This window comes from Gymnogyps californianus, chromosome 3 (genome assembly GCF_018139145.2).
Source record: "Gymnogyps californianus isolate 813 chromosome 3, ASM1813914v2, whole genome shotgun sequence".
NCBI classification, from domain to species: domain Eukaryota; kingdom Metazoa; phylum Chordata; class Aves; order Accipitriformes; family Cathartidae; genus Gymnogyps; species Gymnogyps californianus.
Genome location: NC_059473.1, coordinates 51,662,525 through 51,676,424, shown reverse-complemented (window position 1 = coordinate 51,676,424; position 13,900 = coordinate 51,662,525). Strand labels below are relative to the sequence as shown.

General features: G+C 38.8%; 1 protein-coding gene across 1 annotated transcript in view; it reads right to left on the bottom strand.

The window, feature by feature from the left end:
• The window catches only part of PRKN (parkin RBR E3 ubiquitin protein ligase), a 652,406-nt gene extending 644,740 nt beyond the window's left edge, over window positions 1–7,666 (bottom strand). Inside the window, exon 1 of the mRNA XM_050893232.1 lies at window positions 7,471–7,666. Within this exon, the coding sequence (XP_050749189.1) occupies window positions 7,471–7,666 (196 nt within the window). The remainder of the gene's footprint in view (window positions 1–7,470) is intronic.
• Between the last annotated feature and the right edge of the window lie 6,234 nt (window positions 7,667–13,900).

Below are 13,900 nucleotides of genomic sequence, written 5' to 3'. Positions count from 1 at the left end.
TTCTGCGAGCATGGCAGAGGGAAAGTGCTCAGTTCTGGGTGTAACGGCAAGAATTGCATTTGTACTGAGCAACTCATTTCCCCCTAGAAACTGATACTACAAAATCAGAATACATAGAGTTGCAGGCTACATGAAATGCATTCAGATGCAAAGAAGACATAAGAGACTTGTGCTGGTTTTGGCTGGGGTAGAGTTCATTTTCTTCATAGTAGCTAGTATGGGGCTATGTTTTGGATTTGTGACAAAAACAGTGTTGATAACACAGGGATGTTTTTGTTATTGCTGAGCAGTGCTTACACAGAGTCAAGGCCTTTGCTGCTTCTCACACCACCCCACCAGCGAGGAGGCTGGGGGTGCACAAGGAGCTGGGAGGGGACACAGCTGGGACAGCTGACCCCAAATGACCAAAGGGATATTCTATACCATACAATGTCATGCTCAGCATATAAAGCTGGGGGAAGAAGGAGGAAGGAGGGGACGTTCGGAGTGATGGTGCTTGTCTTCCCAAGTAACCGTTATGCATGATGGAGCCCTGCTTTCCTGGAGATGGCTGAACACCTGCCTGCCAATGGGAAGTAGTGAATGAATTCCTTGTTTTGCTTTGCTTGTGTGCACGGCTTTTGCTTTACTGATTAAACCGTCTTTATCTCAACCCATGAGTTTTCTCACTTTTCCAATTCTCTCCTCCATCCCACCGGGGGGAGTGAGCAAGTGGCTGTGTGGTGCTTCGTTGCCGGCTGGGGTTAAACTATGACAAGACTGTATATACAGAAATGATGGTCTAGCATGCAGCAGTAGGTTAAAGCTGGCTAATCATAATGTAACAAGTCTTCACAGACAGAGGCTAACAATTTAGGCAAACAGAAGTGAGGAGTAAAAATGCACCCCTCCACCTCTCCCTGCTGCCCCAATTGGCCCAGAGAGTGGAAGCATACACAGAAGTAAATACTGAGTGGAATTAAAATCTTGGTTCCCAGTTGTGGGAAGTTTCACTTTTTTGACATTGGTTTTCATCTCAAATGCATAAAAAATTCAATGTATTGACTTCTTATGTTCTTTTTGTTGAACAAGAAGTACAATGTAAGTGTTAAAATATTTTCATTCTGCAGCACTTCATGGAAATACATACTTCTTTATTCTTCCAGTCCTGTTGATTCTTTGTTTGGATTCTCTCTCTCAGAATGAAGCACCAACACAAATCCCAGAAAGAAGTGGGTGCTGTGGTCATGACGAAACACTGGTGTATCATGATAGAGGCAGCCCAACATTTATTTTGATTAAAAGTTCCCAAGGAATTCAACTTCTTGGCTTTTAGCTCATTTGTATTCAAGTGACTGTAATAAAATTAAGAAGTTATCACCTCTGAAGTGACTTGTATTAATAAATTCATGTACAATGAGCCATATGAATACAATACGGAAATGCACCAGTTCCCAAATAAAGTATTGCTATCCTGAACATTTCGTGTTTCACAAACAGTACAATACATCATTGCATCCACTACCAAGATGGAGTCAGCAGCACAATTCAATCACTTAGGATACAATATGATGAATAACTTTTCCCCATGAAGTAAAACAAGAATTGTTAGAGAAGAGAATATAAGTAAGTGAAGAAGATTGTGACTAAAATCTTAGGTAGTTTAAGACAGTACTGCTCCTGGCCATCTGTCCATCCCTTATGCTGGAGGTTGCTACGCATATAACTGGGACACTGAAAGAAATGCATACCTGCACCTAAGCTGTGCCTGTTTACAATTCAGCATGTTAGTACAAACTCATTTGGAAATTTAAGCAAATGCAGATACAAACTGGCTAAACTCAGACACAAGTACATGGGGCAGGTGTGTAGGGGAGCTGCAGAATTTCAAGTGAAGGCTAGAAGAAAGCTGGTGGGCAGGCACCCCTACCAGGATCTCAACAGGCCATTTCTCAGAGTCCTGGGATTCAGCAGCCTTTCTTCTTTGGCAAGTCATACCAAAAGTGCCAAAGCTTTAACCCCCATTTTCATCAATCCGACAGGTTTTCCAGTTCTGAATCAAGAAGATAAATATTGCATGTTGGAGAAGCTTAGGCCCTGCTTGTGAACAAACTGAAGGCACAGTCCTGATATATAGAACCAAAACAACTGAACTGTGCCAAGAATGAAAAAAAAGTTGTAGATGTTTTTACATTGCTACATGGAAAACACAGATTTCCTTTTTAGTTTTGACATAAAATAGCCAATTCTTCTTCTTCCTGAAGTAGTGAATCACACAATCCTGCTTCACTGCACAACAAACAAAAGCTATAACCTACAATATATGATCTGTGGCAAAAGAATGCACATATTTAAACTTTAAGATCTTATTGCTGAGCAATTATATTGTGTCCATGATAACTACGGCAGCTTCAAGTACTCTTTATTCCCCATTCTTCCTATGGACAAAAAGAATATAACCAAAGTTTAACCCAAGGATGGTGTGAAATATGTGAAACTTTTTTGATTTTTAAAAGCCCTTTCCCTACTGAGGTCAGATGACAAGACCTTTGAAATGTATTTTCCTAAGACTGGGAAAAAAAGTCTTGTGACAGTATCTGTCTGTGGTGATCAGTTCCTCTTTGGCTCAGCACATGACTTGAGAACACAGCTCTTCTTAGCTCAAAAACCTACATCTAGACTATTTCACACTAGAAAGTATTATCCCTTCCTTCTCAGTATAAAATTTTTCTCATAAACTGTGATTAATAGTTTATCCAATACAACTAACCAGTTTAGTGCAGATTAAAAACAGGAAAACGCACAGAAAGGATAAATACAGGAAGAGAAGGTAGAAATCGAGATAATGTAAAATCCTGCTAGAGTACTGCGGAAATGTTCTGCAAGTCCCTCCGTTATGGCACAACTGCGCATCACCTCTCAAGGCACAGGCAGCTGTTCCAAGTATCTTTTTTATTTCAATAAATAAAATAAAAACATATTTTTCAGATGCTTGGGGCTCTTGCATCCTCAATCATACAGCAAGATACTGTTCTATTATTTTAATCTTTATATTTAATGAACATAAGATACATTTGTAGGCACTTTATAAACCCCGAGTGAATGTCAGTTGCTGCCTGGAACTTCTACAACCTAAATTGTAGAAATGTAACTGTAGGATACATGTAGTGTGAGAAACCAGTAGCAGAACACAATATAATGTGATGGCAGTAAATATTGCTCCACAACTTTTTATTGTTATCTCCTGGTTTTCAGTGTGTCAAGGGAATTGCAAAAAGGGAAAGAAGTAAAGCAAAAGATTAAAGAGGGAAAAAAAATGGAAAGAAAAAGATGAGTTGGGGACACTGTGCAAGCTGAGGTCAGGTCTGTAAAGGAATAGCTCAGAGTTGTGGCAGGCTTTTATTAAACAGCCAGTCAGCATGTTACTGAAAGTCCAATTAAATGGTTAAACAACTTTGTGCAAAGTTCTTTGAAGTGTCTTTCCACAGCAACTTCAGCAGCCTGGAACTGGTTGCAGTCTTTTTCTTCACAGATTTGCGTATCTAGGTTCTGCATTAGAATAGGAGACCTTCCCAACACTTTTTGCTCCCAGGAGCACTGGAGAGCAGGATGATTCAGTCAGCTCCATTTTAATTTCTACACTGCTTCCACGATATCAAGTCCCGCTTTGGAGGCTGTCACTGTCACAAAGCTCTGGCCAACTGGCTTGCCTGATTTTTTTCTTGACATATATATGTGATAAAATAAAATCTCATCAGCATTAGAATAACCAGTCCCATAGGAATTCATGTAGCCCTTTCATCAGTTAGCAAAAATATCCTCAGCTCTCTCCAAGAAAACTCTCAAACAGATGTCTTTTCATCAAAAAGTTGCCAAATTCCGACAAATTGGAGCCAAGTTGAGATAGCAAGATCCCGTGTCTTGATGCCCTTGCACTGAACATCCTGCCAACAATTCCCTTCTTCTATAAAGAGGGAAATCCAACCACAGAACCTCTGCTGTCTGCACAAGGAATGAGATAGCGTCTCAGAGATAATGATTTCACACATTTCAGCCTGTGTGGCTGAAAATCAACACCTTAAACACTACCCTGAGATGAGCGGGTTGCCATTGCAGATATCGATGCATTGGTATGATGTTTTCCTGGCAAAATGCCCTGCTGTATATTTTGCACCAGGTCCAGACTGACAGGTATATGCAATGAAGTTAACCATGACTTAATGAGTTACTGCTCACTGCTGAGCCATGATAACTGGCAGCATTAGGCCTCCTTGATCATTGCATTTGTGAAATAAAATTAATGCACATTAATGTAAGCCAACTTCACAGCCGCAGCAGAAAAAGAGCCTACACAGGCAATAAGTGGCAACTCATTAAGCTAGAGTAATTTGGTTGCTTCTGATCATTTGTAAATTACCTTCACCTAACAAATGATTTTATGATGTAGTCACACATAGAGAGCAATGTAGTAATCTAACATAAACAATGTCTATAAAACCCCATCCTTGGTGAGGTTATTTCTCTCCTTAGCAAGGAATAAACTCTCCCATGGAAACATCTTTAGTTCTAGCTAACACTAAATGAATTTCATAAAAAATGTGCCTTGATTATTAACTCAAATTTTAAGATTGAGATTTCTGACTTTTATTTCCTTTTTAAATAAAAATCATGATCGACTTTTATTCAAACAACTGTTTATGGAAAGCAATACAGCAGTATTCATAAATGCTACATTTGTACCTGATGACAGTTTTCTACAAAGTCATGAGCAGCATGGAAAAGGTGAGTAGGGACTGGGCACTCACTTCCATTGCAAGATTTAGGGGGCATCATATTAAGCTTGTAGGAGCTCAGTTCAAAACAGACAAAAATTAGCTCTTTGGTTACGCTACTAGCAACAGACCTTCTGGAAAACTCTGCCAGAGAAGTGGTAGATGCAGGATGTATAACTTCGGTTCAAGGGGAGAAAAGAAACTGGCAGTTACTGCATAGGCAGCTCAGTAATCTCTCTACTGAAAAGGAGGGGATAATATATACTAGTATGAAATAAATAGTTTATATGTAGGTTTTGAGCTTAGAAAGGCTATGTCTTCCAGTCATGTGCTGAGCCAAAGAGGAACTTATCACTGCAAGGACAGTAAAAAGTAACAGATACTGTCACAAGATTTTTTTTTTTTTTTCCCATTCTTAGGAAAATACATTTTAAAGCTCCTGCCATTTAAGTTAAAGATAGCTGTGAGAACATCAGGGAGAAATATCATCTATGCTTGCCCTATTGCCTTTCTTCAGAAAAGAAGAAAGACTCTTTCTTCTCTGCTTACGGTCACTGTTGGAGACAATAACACATGGGGTTAAACAGACTCTTGTTCTGAACAACTGTGGCAGCTCTTTTGTAGATGTCCTGTGTTTGTATTTCCATACCTGTACTCCAATAGAATGTAACACTGAGTAAAATCTAGCCAGTGGGCAGGTTAACAGTTTCCTCCTGACTCTTCCTTGTTATCGAGTAATCCAAACCAAGAATAGAGGTAAATAAAAAACACAAGAGCTCAGCACTACTATTTTTTTCCTCCAAAACTATGCATGGACATGTAGTTGCTTTCTTATATTGCAGTGAGGCAAATTTTAAACTCAGCAATTCTCACAGTAACCTAATTTTGTTCTAGGAAGTATGCCTCTTAATCCAAGACACAAGCTAAATTTGTCCAGTGAATTATTTCCTGTGAATAATTCACTCAGTTTTACTATACCCAAATTCTCTTTGAAGTTGGAGGAATGCATAGCTAGCTAACCCAACACTACAATTATGTTGGCATTTCCTTAAAAAGTCTCTTAAAAATGCTATTTTCCTAGCTATTTTTGTCCTGATTTACTGGCTGCTTATGTCAGCACAAAGCTGCCATGAACTTCCTTGATACAGAATCAAGCTAAATTCATGTTTCATTTTAAATAGATGCATACTGTTCTTTAATGTGCTTGGATATGGATAAGAGTCTTTAAACTCTGCATGTTTCCAGCCAGATGCTACAGCTTTCTGTATTAATAAGAAGTATTACTTTTAAAAATAAAATGTATATTCTTGCAGCTTTTAAATTATCCCTATCCTGTGGAAGAATGGGCTGGTATTTTTGCAAAGACTGCATGAGTTCAATGAAATTCATAAGAGGGTCAGAAAATCTCAAGTAGGACTACTGCAATAGCTTTAAGGCTGTAAATGAGACTGCAAGGTGAAGACTGCAATAGTGAGACTCCACTATTTTAACAGTTATGCTCATTTGCAGTTTTCCAGGAAATTTGACACATTTTTCTTACGGTATCTACATTCTGCTAAATACCAGAAGCGTTGGTGGACAGCTGAAGATCCACTCAAACAAATGTATGATAAAGATGGCAGCTGTCACACTTGACTAAGGAAGGAGCTTTCTAACCTCATGAAGTTTGTTAGTTGTTCAGTACAGGACAAATGAGTATAAAAAATTTATACAATCCATAGTATAATATGGATAAAAATGGTATATATACCATTGGAATAACTCTGTAGAAACAGATTAGTTCCACATATAAAAAACCCAGAAGTCCCAGAGAAAACATACCTGCCTACCCACTCACATGGAAATCTTTGTTTTCCCTTTGTTTAATTTCTACAAGAGCTACTACAAATAAAAACAAGCGAAAACTCAAGCAAATAAACATTGTTATAGCCCAGGACAGTGTCAGCCCAGTACATTGCTGTATGCAGTATAGCCACGTGCATTGCTTGAAGGGAGGGGATGAAGCCAACCGCTGCGGAGAACAGAAACATAATAGGGCTTATTTCCTTGGTGTTTACAGGTCTAATGTTAGTTTTTTAATGTCTAGGTTTCTTTGCTTTTACTCATCCCATTTGTGGGGATGCCACTATCATTACAATCATGTCCTGATTTGTTTTAAAACACACAATGCGCAAATTAAATTATATTTCATCACTGAGCACTCAATTTTAAGGCTATAGGCCGCAGCCTCTTTTCCTTGAGCATCTTTCCAATTCACCTGTTTGACTGATAAATAGTTCTCTACTAGCAGAAAATAAGCTTCGATGTTCTGGGATAGTTATATCCCTGCCCTTCACCTTTAAATGCTAACCTCACCCTGCTTTCTGATGCTTTGCTTTTCTTTCGAACCATGGGCATGACCTCTCCTCCCCGAGACCTGTCTTCTCAACAGTAAAATTACTGCAATAGCAGAGCAGACTCAGGAGGATGATTGCTCTGCAGAATGGCCTGAAGAGACACTATCAGGACACTGGGGGCACCACCAGCCCTGACTGTCCCTGCCTGGCTTCCCCGGGGGGTTCCCACTCTGCCCACGGCCCGGGAGCCCATATCAGCCCCCCGCATCCGTCAGCCCCTGCCTCAGCGACACCACAGCAGGGCCCGTGCCCAAACCAGCCTATTGCTGTTCCTGCCTGGGCTTCTCACATGGTGGTGACCTGACTTGCCACCTTGCACTGACCTGGCGGTGGACCCCTGCACTGTCCCTTGCCACACGCCCAGCCTTGCTCACCTCGCTGCGGGGCTGTGCGCCTGCGCTCCTGCCTGCCAGGCCCCAGCCCCGGCTGCCGCTCTGCCCTGGTGGCACCACCCTGCTCTCGCCACTCTTGGAAAAGGCAGTGCAGAGGTAAGAGAAAATGTAGCATGTCTTCAGCCATGGCACATCTGAGAGTCTCAAAACAGGCTATAAAATCGCACGTGGGTGGGTAAGGCAGAGAGCCGCTGGCAGGAGCCGGGCTCCTGTTCCTTAATCAAGACACAATTTGGCCCAGGTGGGTGTGAACAGGCAGGGCTGTGTGAGGGGCCCTCCGCCCTGCCAGTGCCAGCACAGCCAGCCTCCTCCTCCTTCTCCCGCCTCCTCACCCACAGAGATCTGGTTAAACCCAGACTCTCAGGCCCTGCTGGGCACTCCACCTCCGTGTGGGACTCGGCCCCTGGCTCCACAGCCCTCGCTTCCCGCTGGTGCAGGGCTGGTGAGGCCATGCCGCCTCCTGACAGGGATCCCTGGCCTGCAGGAAGCACAACTGCCCACGTTTCACACCCCCAGCTCCAGGCAGCCCGTGTCAGCTCCAAAGTTTTCATCAAGGCATACTGTTGATAGTTTTGAAACAATTTTAAAATGTCCTTGCCTTTTAATGTTTGAAGAATATGTTTTGTTCCAAAATGTACAGCACTTTTGTAGCAACTTGGAGTTTACCCTGACAGGTCCAAGTTAAATTCTTTTGGCAAAATTACATCTGTTAAAGGTGTAATGTAAAGATTAGTTAAAGATCCTAAGTAATTACACTAGCTTTAGTAAAACTATCATCTTAGCTGTTTTTAATTTAACCCCTTAAATCAAGAGAACTATAAAATGATGGGTTGCCAAAGAAATTTCCAATTGCATAACAGAAATGTGTACCCAACTTTTCTTCTGAATGAGTTAAAAAAAGAAGTTCCTGTAGCTAAGCTTGAAGATTTACCATATTTCAAAGATAATTCTCTCCCTCTTGAGTTTTTCAAAGCTCTTCCTCCCTTCATTGGTTTTTTTTAACATCTACTTTTGCTATCTATCTCACACCCAAATAACAAACACTCCCACATTAAAATACCTCTAAGTCCCTGACACAAGAAAACACCCAGCAGCCACTTTTGCCAGGCAAAAACATATGGCCCGAACTGACTGCCAAAAATAGTCTATCATTCCTACTATAAAACTGCTGGTTAGCTGGAAAAAAGGAACACAATTCAGAATATTCCAGTGTCACACCAGAATTCTATGAATTCCATATATTCTCTGAACACACAGAAATTAATTTGACCTATTTAAAATATACACAATACAGTCATTTACAATCACCTCTTAATTATATTAAATGTATAAAAGTGGGTGTGTACACAGATATATATAGCTAATACAGATATATATATATATGTATGTATAAAATCCCCAACTCAGAATATTGTTATTTCAGTACAGAGTGAAATCCTTATTCACTGAGCAGATGTAGACATGAACTTGCTGAGTTGGATGAGAGTAGGGACTCCAGTTCACAAAAAACACTTACTGGGCACATGACTCAAATACTATTACAAATATGAAAAATTAAAAACTCCAAATCAAAAATGAAATGCCAAAATACAGTAGGAGGCCTCAGATTGATACATGGTGATGTATATAGTACATCACCTGAATACGATGGGATAAAAGTTGTGAAATATTTCAGATACTGTACAAGCAACTTTGCTTCTGTTTTGTTGCTTTTTTAAAATCGACACTAAGCAGAGCCAAAGCATGTATATATTAGAGATATGCACACCAAATAGTGAAAACCATGTGGAGCTATGCTCTGCCACAAATCTGCTGTGTATGTTTCTTGCCACTTTACCAATTCTCTGCCAATGTGTTTTGCTGGATTTTTACCTTTACTATCCCATACATCAGCAACTTTGAGGAAGATGACATAATGATTTCTGTCTCTCTCTGTTAGATCTAGGTCATTAGCTGATATGAAGTTAGATATTTCAAGACCTGCAGGCCTATAATTTCGAGGTATATTTCACTAGAAAGCTAAGAAACTATAGGGTTTTTTATTAAAGACGAAGATGGCTATATAAAGTAATTTCACCATTAAAAAGGAGGCCTCACAATCTGAAGTTTTAGCTTATCGCCATGATAGATCAAAATATCTCAGATATCAGAATAAGACAACTGTTTGTCTAATTCAGGTCATAATTCCCCTGGAAGAGCACGTTTCCACTGGCAAATGTAATGTACTGAAGCCAAAGATTTTGTGGGAATGTATCATTTCATGAATCTCAGATAAAGAATATGATTTAAAAGATTTGCTTTGACAAAAGCAAGACCCACGTAAATTAATATGTGAAATAACAGCTGAATTGATGATGACAGGATGAAACAGTTCCTTCTTGCTGAAGTGAAACCTTATTTAAAACAATATTTAAGTTAAAATATCCCTTTCATTTTTCTTAGATCAAAACTTATACTTTTTCCCCAAAAACCAGAAACTCAGAATTTTCGTTCTAACTAACAATGCATGAAGTTAAAACTTCTGAGCAAGCAGAACAAAAAAATCTGTGTTTGACTACATGTAATTCTCTATACGTGGGTTATTTTCTGCCTTACATTGGAAAAGCTGAAGCTTAGTGAGAGGCAGCAAGTACAGGCTGCATCTAACCTTTGGGGATGGGTCACACTGCTACCAGATGTATCTGCATAGCACAGTTCCACAAATTCTCTTGCAAAAATCCTGTTTTGCACACCTTACATCCATGGGTGGAAGCCAGAAATGCACCACCATTTCTGTGAGGCACATGAGGCGCAATGCAGTTCAAAACAGCAGAGTCTACCTTAACTTTGGTTTTAAACACTGATTGTGCTGACCAAGTCTTTCAGCTCTCTGAAGAAAATGTTGTAGGCCAGTATTAAGTTATTATTTTGGGCTGTGTGCTGTGTTTCCATTGTTCCTGTTGTCAGGAGGAATGATGCTAGAAAAGCAATATAGTCTTCTATGGGATTTGCTCATTTTCAAAACCTATTTTGAGGCCTGAAAGAACAGGCAGTCTTTTTTGCTGAAAAAATCCAAGTTCTTCATTCTAACTATGAATATTCCCAGAAGATCCATCTCAATTTCACGAACACGTCAATACTTCTCAAGATTTCCTTTCTTTCTGTCTTTCTGACAAGACAGGCACACAGCTGCAGCCAATCACTCCCTCTGCCAGTGCATTTGTCAATTAGTTTGAAGGAAATCATCCAGCGCACAAGGCTGAGCTTATGATCAGACAAGAAATTATTGAAAATTTTTTTGAAATTATTATGCAATTTTATTCTCTTCTGTGATTGACTGCACATCAAAGGGCCACTCAGTGGCAGCCACTGATACTTGTTAAGGTAAAAGTAGTTTTGTAAAAGCAGGAAGGTTTTTAACACATAGTGTTCCTTTGCAGTATATTGACATTACAAACTGTACGGTGTTTTCAGATACAGTGGAAGTCTGCCAAGTTCTCCTGATCACAATTTTCCTGCCCACCCTATTTAGAGTGGTCTGGACATCAGCAGCTTTATACCTGAAATAGGTAAATTTTTTTGTAGCATATGCTCCATACATAGGCTCTATCAGTATATGAAGTCATGAATATGAATAATTCTGTATGCAAATAACATCACTAAGCTCAATAAGACTTTTTACATTTTTACTATGTTTAGGGATAAAATGATTGTGACATATATAGTTATAATGTCAATATGTCCATCTTAGTAACACATTTTTAACAACATAGGAACCCAATTACTTATAGAGAAAATGAACTGTGATAAATGTGAAACAAGAATAAAATCAAGACAAGATTTATTTAAATAAAGCCATAAAATGTTTTAAGCCAATCATCCAACTAAAACCACATCTTTGTAATGGCATGTGTGAGCTCTGAATAATGACTGAAATTAAAAATGAAATACTACAATACTAATACATTAAAAATGAAAAAAATTACAGAAATGGGTCATTTGGTTAGATATTTAGAAATGTATTTAGAGGAACTTAGCAATAAAATTAAACTAGTTCAAGAAGAATAAGAATTCTGAACAAAAATTGCTGTTTTAAACTGGGTACGTCAAGCATTACGTACAAATATGCGACAATGTTCTTGGAATCCTCATTTTAGAAAAGAGAAGTAAAATATGGACATATTTCTTCTTATAAACTATTATGCTACACAAAAAAAGTGTTTTTCTTTAGTTTCTCTTTCCTCCAAAGAATTAATCATAAATTATACAGCTGGATCACAACTGAATAATTAGTAATTCTCAAATAAAATAATAATAGCAATTCTCATTATGGAGATAGGAAGTTACATCAGTAACAAAAATATGTACAAAAGACTGAGCCATTATTTATTTGTGATACCACATATGGTGGTAATCGCAAAACTGCAAATATTTATCATCATATAGATGAAATCCTTATTTTCTTTCTTGAAAATAAACCAGAAGATCTAGCACATGTCTCATGATTTCCAGAGAATTAACATAGGTCACTTTAATAGGGGGGGTTCTTTATATTTGCCAAAAGACACCATTATTTAGTTTAATAATGCATCCCATGCCAGATTTTTTTGCATGATTCATGCAACTGAAACAGCAACAGCAATTAACAGTTATACTATGTTAGTAAAACTGTTTCATTGCCGTGATAAACTACTTCTATAAGGATATTACAACAAGCAGAGAAACCAAGAAGTGTATTAAATCAGATTAAAAAGGGAATGTTACCTTCCCCAGAATCCAGCTTTTCTGAAGCCAGCATTTTTATGTGCTTTTCACTCCTAAGCCTCACTGGCCTAGTAAGAGGTAGGAAGAATTTCTAAAATCCTAAAAGTTTCTGGCTTTCACAAGTTGTAGGAGCCTGGAGTGCAAGCTAATTCTAGGCAATCGGTGGACTCAGGCTACCCTGGATCTTCAATAGTGGTGCTCTGACCTGTCCATGAAATACTGTTAAGCCCTTTCATCGCAAAATAGCCAGGACTGATGTAGAAATGGATGCCTTGTAAAACAGAAGAGAGCACCAAACACCATGATTTAACAAAGTGATAATCCTTAGCTTGAAACGCCAGGAAGACCCAGGAGACCACAGAAGCCTGAGGCCTGTATCCAGACAACACTCACCAGATAATTACTCTGAGTGAATCATAAAAGATTACTTGAAAATACAGTAAATAAATTTCAGCGCACAACAGAGCAATGCAAAAGGGAGACAAAGGGAACAACGAAACTAAGAGAGGAAAGATTGGAAACAGAAAAGAAATACATCAGAGGAGGAAGAGAAGGCTTCTCCAGGATTAGGGAGGACCTACAGTCAGTGCCATGATTTGGGGAATAAAACTGAGTGGCCTCCATTTCTCTTGTGTAATATAGGTAACTCATGAAGCAGCACGAAATATGTCCTTACTCCAGGCTGTGCCTTTTAGGAATCAGAAAAAAATAGAAGCTTGCAAAGATCCTCCGACTCACACTAAGGGTAAGGATACAGGATGGATATCTGTAGAAAAGAATACATTTTAATTTACTGGAGGAGTAAATTAAAAAATATATATATGTTTGTAATGAAATAGCAACTGCACCAAAATACTGAAGTAAACCTAGATCTAAAAATTATTCAAAATTCAAAAAAAGCAGACACAATAAGTTAAACAAAAATGGAAAACAGCTTTACATAAATATAACAGCATTTTGCGAAACCTTCCTTCAGTATATTTGCATTGATGCAAACTGAGATTGAATACTGTTATTGCAATGACTTTGTGAAGGTCATAACAAGAAAAGACTCAGAAAACTGCATTAAAAAATGAAAACCAACCCGAAGCAACCTCTTTTGAAAAACACAGTTGCTATGTCTTTAATGACCACACACGCTTTGGGTTCTCATTCACTACCTGTGCCAGTGCAAGCTTTGAGACAGCGAAGAAACAATCTGGGCCCAAGAGCAGAGCTGACCACATTACGATCTCTGCTCTCTGGCAACATCAATACTGCTTGAACAGCCTTCCCGAAAATGCATGAGCTTATGTGAAACACATTAGAAATGCTGAAATACTGTGGAAAGATTATCTGGTAGTTCCTTTAGGAGTCACTCATCATATATATACTACCTATATGCACACACTACCTGTATATATACATGTACTATATAGAGATATACACACATTACATACACACTGTGCATGTATGTATATGCTAGTAACTAACAGGAAAATTTCAAGAGTCTGTATTATTATGAAAAAGGCTAACAGCTGAAATGAATCTTATTTTCTGGATTTAGAAAACTTTCCATCCATAATTCAGCTACAAAGCTCATCGTACCAAGTAGGTGGATTGCCTTTCCTATTCTACA